This window comes from Dasypus novemcinctus, chromosome 10 (genome assembly GCF_030445035.2).
Source record: "Dasypus novemcinctus isolate mDasNov1 chromosome 10, mDasNov1.1.hap2, whole genome shotgun sequence".
Taxonomy (NCBI): domain Eukaryota; kingdom Metazoa; phylum Chordata; class Mammalia; order Cingulata; family Dasypodidae; genus Dasypus; species Dasypus novemcinctus.
The window spans coordinates 38,000,109-38,009,749 of record NC_080682.1 but is presented as its reverse complement, the minus strand read 5'-3'; the positions used below and the strand labels follow the sequence as shown (position 1 = coordinate 38,009,749).

Genomic DNA, 9,641 nt, shown 5'->3' with positions numbered 1-9,641 from the left:
GCCTAACATTACAACAGTCATAAAAACATGCTAAGTGCATTTGTGTGTGGTCAGAAGAAGGCTATGTAAACAACATGTAGTTATTAATACAGACCAACTTTAAGACTAGGATTTATCTACTCGAGAGTTTCCATCAATATTACAGGAAAAATAATCATAATAGATATATAAATTTCTTCATCAAAATTTATTTATCACTATTGCAAACTCTGTGATATTTGCAGATAAATCTTTTATCCAAATGATAAATTGGATCCATGAAGCAATGAACAACGTGACAGAATTCATCTTGCTTGGCCTGATGCAGAAACCAGACTTGCAGAAACTCCTGTTTGTCATGTTCACAGTTATATATTTAATCACCCTGGCAGGCAACCTACTTATTACAGTGACTATCACCACCAGCCCTGCCCTAGGATGCCCCATTATTTCTTTCTGTGTTTCTTATCTTTCACAGATATCTGTTCCTCATCTACTATGGCCCCCAAAATGATATTTGATTTACTTTCTCAGAAGAAAACTATCTCCTTCAGTGGATGCATGACACAGCTCTTTGCAGAGCATTTCTTTGTGGGAGTTGAGATCCTTCTGCTCACAGTGATGGCTTATGACCGCTATTTGGCCATCTGCAGGCCCCTGCACTACATGATCACAATGAACTGGAGAGTGTGTGGTCTCCTGGTGGTCGTGTCCTGGGCTGGGGGATTTCTTCATGCTCTGATTCAAAACCTTTTTATGATATGGCTACCTTTCTGTGGTCCCAATATCATTGACCATTTCATATGTGATCTTTACCCTCTGCTGAAGCTAGTCTGCACTGACACTCATATCTTTGGACTCTTTGCTGTTGCCAACAGTGGACTGCTATGCCTGCTCTGTTTTTCTATTCTTATCACCTCCTATGTCTTTATTCTATGCTCCCTCAGAACTCACAGCTCTGAAGGACAAAGGAAGGCTCTCTCTACCTGTGCTTCCCATATTACTGTGGTCGTCTTACTCTTTGTACCCTGTATATTTGTGAACATTCGGCCCACAACCACCTACCCTATTGATAAAGCAGTGGCTGTATTTTATACTATAATAACACCCATGTTAAACCCTTTAGTTTACACCCTCAGAAATGCAGAAGTGAAAAATGCCATGAGGAAGCTCTGGAGCCAAGCATTGTTCTTGTTTAAGAACTAATGAGAATAAAAAAGATGAAAGGAAATCTATTCATATGTTATAAAGTATGGCTAATGCAAATTCACATTATATTATTTTCCTATCTGGAATCTTTAAGGTTTCCTATTTCATAAATATTAATGTTAGATTAAATAATGACCAAGTACTTCCAGATAGAAACTTTCTTGAATTTACAAATTATTTTTAAAAGGGATAGTGTAATTGATATAAAATTGTTACAAGGCTTGGAAAATCCATGGCTTTCTTTAATCAGTGGAACAATAATTTTCAATGTCTAGGTATAAATTATATAAGTAATAAGTCAATTACTTAAAAATAGTGAAGAAAAATTGATAATGATTATTTTGTTGAAAATTCATATTTCTAATGCTAACTGCTGAACTTTGGTGGATTTATTATTAGAGATAGGGTGCAACCAGAAATGCATGTATATGGGGATGAGAGAAAGCCCTAAGGCAGAACTCATTCCAAAATTAATGTTGCTGTGTTGTATAACTTGTCCAAGATCCTCTATCATTGTTATTAGGAGGTTTTTTCCATCATTAAATTATTTAGTCTAGCTAAAGTCAAGGAGAGATATATAATTTTTCCAGCTATAACCATAGAGCAAATTGCATATGATGTTCCAAGATAGAAGATATGACAAAAACTTTTTTTCCCCCCAAACAGCCTATACAACCCTGAACCTCCAAAATTAATTTAGAGGATGGATTTTTTTATTTTTGCTGATAGGAACAGAAATAACTTCTAAAAAATAAAAGTATCTGGTTCATAAAACAGAGTTTATCATATCTGTGTAATCAAGACAGTTTGTACTTTCAAATTTTAATATAAAATTGCCAAAATGTTGTTGCAGGCCAATGAAATCGGGAGTTCTCTGAAATGTAGACACTTATATTGCCACTTTCAGGAAAGAATGCAGATAAAAGAAGAAGATTCGTATCAAAGCCAGGGCCAATCTTAATGACCACTGATTATTCATAGGACTTAACACTTATTACTCCATAGCCATACTATACCTTATGCTAAATATATATTATATAAGCAGATTAATATTTAACAGTTAAGTCAACAATTGATTCCAAATAAGAAATCAGCTTTCTCAACTGTGGCTAGCATGTTGGCTGGCCCCCAAATATTCATGTGTCCCAATCATGTTTTCAGCCTCCTTGCATTTAAGTTAAGACCATGCGTCTGTCTTACAGAAGTGAAGTGTACCTCACTCACTGTCAACTATTAGGGAGACAATGTGCTACTATCCAGTTGTCTTTTTCCCTGCTTCACCAAGCATAAATGACTGCATTAAAATTGAAGGACTACACAGATGAGGCAACCCATTCAACTGAGTATCTACACTGTGGACAACTGCCCTACAGAATCACTGAATGCTCAGTGGATTTTATCTGTTCAGGAAATAAAACTGTATTCTAACAGTCAATGATATTTCAGGATTCATTTACTACTACAGAAAATTTACCTTATTCTCACTGATGTATTGACTAAATTTGTCTTAAAATCCCATAGGTATTAATAAAGGCAAAGATCAGTATAGCTCTTGCATTTATTTTGTTTCTCAAATAGGATAATGAACAAATAACTATCCTTACCAAAAAATCCAGTTAGAGCTCCTCTCTGCTTCACTGTAACACACTACCCCAACTGAAAATTTAAATCATATAGACATCACCTTTTTCACTTTACCTAATAATGGAAGGGAATGTTGAAAAAAATCTAAACAATCATGGAAAGAGTTGAAACAACAATTATGAACTCCAATATGCACTCAGATATCAATGCTGCATGAGCAAATTTTTTTAGCTATTCTGGACAATTCCCACTTTTACACATTCTTCTTAGCATGTGCTAAAATGTTGTACCAATTTCCTATAATCCATATCTTTCACATTATCCTTTCTTCTCAGAAGACTAAAGTTCCTACTACTTGTCATTAAAATAGAGACCATTACAGAATCATCCACTCATCCTCAATCCTCCTCGTCAATAAATGTATCGATCAACCCTTTTCAGCTTTATGCCTTCCCATCCAATGAGTAAAACCTGGGCAAGGATCCTATATATTTTTAATATGTCAACATGTATGTGACTTGAAGCTCTTTCCTGTCTCCTCAGTAATATTCTTTCTGGTGCCCATCACCAGAGAACACAAAATGTGTTCTTGGGTCTTGTTAAGTTAATGAGAATTTTGGCCCCAAAAGTAAAAAAAAACAAGAGGAGGGGATTACAGAATCCATATCATTTCTTTCCTATATGATAAAAATATTAGAGGTTAAAGTTGGTTTGAGGTAGAGTTAGAGTTAGGGATTGAGTTAGAGTTGTAGATAAAATTAGAGCTACAGTTAAAACTACTGTTAGAGTTAGAATATGGACATTGAGTTTGAGTTAGACATAGAATTGCAGTTGTTACTTATTCTATGCCATTGCCAGGAAATTTTCATTAGGGTTAGTGTCATTTGTCTCTGCTGTCATCCTCTTACAGAAAGAACTAAACCCAAGGAATCAGGTTGACAAAGCCATGTCCTACATAGGTAAATAAGTGTTTTACTGGATGCCCAAGGGCACCCACTTCTTGTTCAAAGAATTTTTCTAATGGTGCATTTTTCTGCAGGTCATAGGGTGTCCATGCCATCCCTCATTATCTTAAGTACAGGAATGGCTTGAGCTCTAAGTGCCAAGTGAGTTTCATCAATCCAAATGATTCTTGGCAAGATTATAACCAAGTCCACATTAGAGACTATGGCAGAGGAAGTTTTAGTGGAGTGCTTCTTCCAACAAAATTTCGCCCTTCATCTTCTAGGTGTATTTTCACAAGGGGACCGAGCTGTGTATGATTTTCTCGCTGACTTCTCTGACTCATGAAACATAGACTCTCACTCTATGTCTGATGATTCTCAACTGTAGAGTGGAAGAAAAGGCTCTAATTCTCATAATCTAAATATGATATACTGACTTCTTGGCACTCATGCAAAAAGCAGTTAGTGTATCCATATCTTATAAATTACCCAAAAGTGGGGTATCTCCTAAGACTTCTCACACAATAATTAATTAAAAGTTCAGACACAAAAAAGATCACTTTCACACAGGATATTCAAGTGGTATTTATTTTTTATTTAACAGCTACTATTTTAAGAAGTATAAATAATATGAGAAAATCCTATGTTTTTTTAATTACACCTTTACTTTTGTAGTTACCATTTTTATTATCTTCATTCCTTTGTATAAATCCATATTTCCATCTAAAATCATTTTTCCTCTGCCTGAAGGACTTCTGTTAATAAATAAGTTTTCTGATGATTCTCTCAGCTTTTGTATGTATGAAAAATACTTACTTTGTATTTTGTATTTGTTTCCAAAAAATCTTCTTTCTGTGTATGTATTATACCTAGGTAATATTTCCTTGTTGAAAATTTTCTTTCATATGGCGATACACTCGCATTCCTTGCTTTGGCTCTGACATTAAAAAATAATAATATCATTCTTATCTTCCTCCCCTGTGCACCATATTTTTTGCAACTTCTCCTTTGCAAAATATGACATTGAAACACAAAGAAGTAATTTATCCTAGATGACAGTGGAGTCGAATAATGACAACCAACTCTGCTGTCTTTAAGGGTATGTTTGCTATGAAAACATTTCTCTCAGTTTAATTCTGAAAATATTTTCCAAGTATTTTCTGTGCAAAATACACTAGTTTGATGATTTCACAGGTTATATTTTGCTGTATCTCCCAATAGTCCTATTTTATTTAAGGCTATTTGACAGGTGCTGGTAAGTTATTTAATACTTATACTATCACATTAGGAGGCTGACGAATTTGGAATAAAATGCAGGTTCCTGTCTTTGGTATATAATTCTCTAGGATGTTAATACAGCCCATTCATATAGAGGATGTCCCTGTGCATAAATCTTAATATCTGCATTGACATCCCTCCATCCTGCAGCCATCAAGTGATTCCAAAATCAAGGAAATTTGTATTGTGCTTGGTAGGTCACAGGATGGTACAGAAATGTAGGAAAGGAATTTAGAAGATGTTATCTTTTCTCCAACATCTCTGCCCTATTCAATTACTGCATATTGGATTTGTCTGAACATTAAGTCCTGACTGTCCCTGGAGATAGAACAACATCTCCTAAACAATCCAGAGCTGATTTGAGACAGTAGTTCCTCTCGGTATGTACACACATCACAACACCAATGTTTGATTAGATAAAATAACACCATGATTAGAGCTCAAGTTTAGAAATCAGATGACTCTGAACATATGTACAAGTGCTAGTAATTATTAGCTTTTGAATTTGATCAGATTTTCATATATATGCATATATATATATTATATATATGATATTGTTTCACTCATGGAAATTATAAAAAGCTCAGATGAGGTACCACACTAACAGAATGACTGATACATGAAAGTGCTTCTTGTAATATTCACATTTTTTTTTTTAATCTCTTATAGCCTTTCCAGGGACTCTCACCTGAAGTGTCAGATTTTTTAGTGGCAAGATCAAACATGTATTAAAAAATTCAGAATTATAAGGACTTATGAATCTTTATTGAATATTTAAAAACTTGTCTTTCTTCTCTCCTAATTTCTTCATTTACCCAGAATCTTAATAGCCACAAGAGAAAAAAAGAATATAGATAGATAAATAGGTAGATAGACAGATTGATAGACATCATAACATGACTTCTTTCCTGTAGAGAAGTTGACAATAGACAAAAAGGGTATACTCAATACCTGACTGCATTGTAAACATTGCATGCATAATTCCATATCATATCATAGGGGTTCTATGAAATAGATTCCTTTTCATCCCCTTTGTACATTTATAGAAAACTAAGCAAAAATAACCTGAAAATCTTGCCCAAAATTGCATATATAATAAGTAGAAGAGCTAGTCTCAATGTTTGATGATTAGACTCATATGTCAGCTTGGCCAAGTAATGATATCTAATTGTTTGATCAAGCAATCCCTGGCCTAGTTGTTACTGTGAGGATATTTCATGGACTTAAATTATGTGAACTGATAGCATCTATAACTATTTACATCTATAGTGTAACTGAGGAGACTGCCTTCAGCAATGAGAGTCATCTCATCTACTCAGCTGAAGGCCTTAAAATAAAAGTGATTTCCACAGTCAGAAGAGAGAATTCCCAGCTCTACTTCAGACAACCACCTCTTCCTATAGAATTCATCAAGGTCCTTCATCAGATTTCCTGGCTTGCAACCTTCTCTTCAGAATCTGGACTCATGCATACCCCTTGTAACTTGAGACAATTTTTCAAAACCTTGTAATATTTTCAGATATCTCCTGCCAATTCTGTTTACCTAGAGAACCCTGACTAATAAAACTTGGTACTAAAAGTGAGTCTGGAGAAACAGAATCTTAAAAATGGGATTTCTGAATTATTTCTCATGTATTTGCAGTTGTCTACACTGAGTAAAAGATTCAAATCACTAATGACTCTGTTTCCAAAAATCAATGGGCCACTAATAGTCCATGGCATAAATTGGCAATAGAGATCTGTAAAATATCACCACTTGGTATGGCTATACTTCCATGCTTATAAGAGGCAAAGTTCAGGGTGAGAGTGTTTTTGAGATCTTAACAGAATTTTGTGGAGCTAAAAGGTATAATAATGTTGGTTTGCTTGTTCTTAAATATAACTGAATACAGTTATAAAAGAAAAGGATAAGCTGAAGTCTTCAAATTTGCAACTTATGCACCATATGAATGTTTGTTTGTGTGCCCTGAAATACAATCTTGTTTCCTGCCACCTCAGACTTGAGATCTCTGGAAACCTAACCCAGAGTCTCATTGTGTTAGTAGCAGAGTTAAAATAGAAACTAAAATCTCAACCTTGCTGTTAAAATGATGGCATTGTTTGGAAAGGAATGGGATCCTGAAAATTGGAGTGGAGACATATGGGTTGATAATGATGGCAGTGGGGACACTGAAACCTAAATTCTGCTGAATTTTGCCAGATGTCTCTAATGGTCTGCCTTGAAGAAATAGCTTCCTGACCTCCAATATGCCTCAAGGATTCTGTCATCCAACATCCATCTGAAGAATTAATCCTTTCTCATCAGGTGAGACTGCAAACAGTATTCCCTGAGGTAATTGACTCGCAAGACATTTCTAATGTTCCTCATTATCCACACACACACACCAACTCTCTTTTCTTCCAGATATTTAACTAGAGTAAAGTCCAAACAAGCCCCAAAAGATGAAGCACAAAGTGTGACTCATGAGGACTAAGCTATACTCCAAAAGAACTGCAAGACTTTTCTAGTTTATATATTAATAGATAGAAATAAGGGGAATAGATGTGGGAATGGATATTTATGTCTATAAAATGTTGGAAGGAATATAATGTTGGATCAGGTTGAATTTACTGAGAAGGACTCACTTATCAGAGGATCTGGACTCAATGTTGTACCCCAAGGGGACATTAGAAAATAGATATAATAGTTTGTTCAGGTGGCTGGCTGAAAAATGGATAAAAAAATGGTTGGCATTTCTTGGTGGCAAAGTGCCAGAACTGTTCGTATACTGTAGATAAGAGGATCCCAATGTTTAGAGAGATTAGAATGTTAGAATATCTTTATCATCTAAGACCTGTCCACCCATCCCAGGAATGTGCAGAGGACATGGCTTTCACCAAGACCATGAGGAATAAATTTGAGAGACTAATTCAATCTTTACTGAAGAGCTCTGTGGTTATTCCTCTTTGTAGAGCAGACATTATCTTGGGAACTCCCATTGCTGAACCAGGATACTTAAACACTGTGGAGATTATTGGATCCTGAATTGACAGAAGCCAAGTGGCAGTACTTAATCACCAAAGACAAGGTGGGTATGGCTATCATACTGAACAGCAGACTCAGAGTTGTGAGGGAGTTCTCCAGGGCATGTACAGAGTGTACATAAAAATGTTCGGATATATGTTGGGTATTTTCATAGTAGTTACAGTTGCAAATGACAACTGAGGGAGTGCTGAGTTCCTAGCCCAGGTAGCTCTGTCACATTCCCCAAGGGAACAACAACAATCCCCCAAGTACAAGGGCAAAGACCAGTGAAGAAGTTTGCCTCAATGATGAGCCCTTGATACTGATGACTATGCTTATGAGCTTGTGTACCTGAAATTTGAACTAGACCTAGAGCTGCAGGGTGCCTAAGAGTTACCTCCTGAGAGCCTCCATGTTGCTCAAATGTGGTCACACTCTAAGCCAAACTCAGCATGTAAATGCATTACTTTTCCCCCATCATGGGACATGAATCCAGGGAATAAGCCTCCTTGTCGCTGAGGGAGTACTACCAATCCCTAACTGGAGATGCAACTAGAAAAAGACCTTGAACAAAAGGGGAAAATGGTAAAGACAAATGAGTTTATATGGCTAAGAGTCTTCAAAAAATTATTTGGGAGGTCAACAGAGGGATTGTGCTTACACATGCTTCAGCAGGATCCCAGAAACAGTCAAAGTAGATACACTCCCAGGTACTAGTGCTCTTAAGGGCTACAGAGAAACATAGATTCATCATGGTGGTTGGCTCTGGAGTTCAGTGCCTTGGCAGTGAGCTCTTCTTTGGAATTTGTGTTCCTAAGTGTGATGGAGTTGGTCTCAGATGAGAACTTTCTACACAAGCCTTTTCTGTCACTTTTACTGAACCTGTGGTTGGCACTGGGGTTGGTGTATACCCAGCAAGAGACTTCAATCTCTGGACTGGCCATGTGCCAGCTGGGCACCAAGCCTCAGCAGAGTTGCAGCTCCTACTCTCCAGTTTGTGGGACTTAACAAGGTTAGCTAACAGGGAGGTGAAGATGGTCAGCCACCACACCAGGGAACCGAGAGTGCCTACAACTGCAAGCAGGAGAATTGCATCCATCAACCCTGTGTGATCTAACCCCCCTCTTGATAGAGAGGTGGAGTGGACATCACCAATCCAGAGTCCGCAGGATGGAGGAGTAAAATATGGACTGGAGTGAATGTACTGCTATTATACTATAGAACTATTGTGACTAGTAATGGAAGAAACTGTAGCACTGATCTGGAGAAGGTGACCACGGAAGTTGCTGAGGGCAGGGAGAGGGAAGAAGAGATGAGATGTGGGACATTTTCAAGACTTGGAGTTGTCCTAACTGATATTACAGGGATAGATGCTGACCATTATATATCTGCCATAACCCACTGAATGTACTGGGTGAGAGAATAAACTACAATGTAAACTATAATCCATGCAGTGCAGCAGTGCTCCCAAATGTATTCACCAAATGCAATGAATGTGCCACAATGATGAAAGAGGTTGTTGTGGGAGATGTGGGGGAGTGGGAGGTGGGGCATGTCGAAACCTCATATTTTTTAATGTAACGTTTTTTGTGATCTATATATCTTTTAAAAAAGACAATTTAATAAAAAAGAAATTTAAAAAA

The 9,641-nt window shown here is 36.7% G+C and overlaps 1 protein-coding gene across 1 annotated transcript; it reads left to right on the top strand.

The window, feature by feature from the left end:
* The first annotated feature begins 477 nt into the window (after positions 1-477).
* On the top strand, positions 478-1,185 carry LOC101425136 (olfactory receptor 4C5-like). The gene has a single exon (XM_004483943.4). The coding sequence runs from the start codon at positions 478-480 to the stop codon at positions 1,183-1,185; it is 708 nt and encodes a 235-aa protein (XP_004484000.4).
* The last annotated feature ends 8,456 nt before the right edge of the window (positions 1,186-9,641 follow it).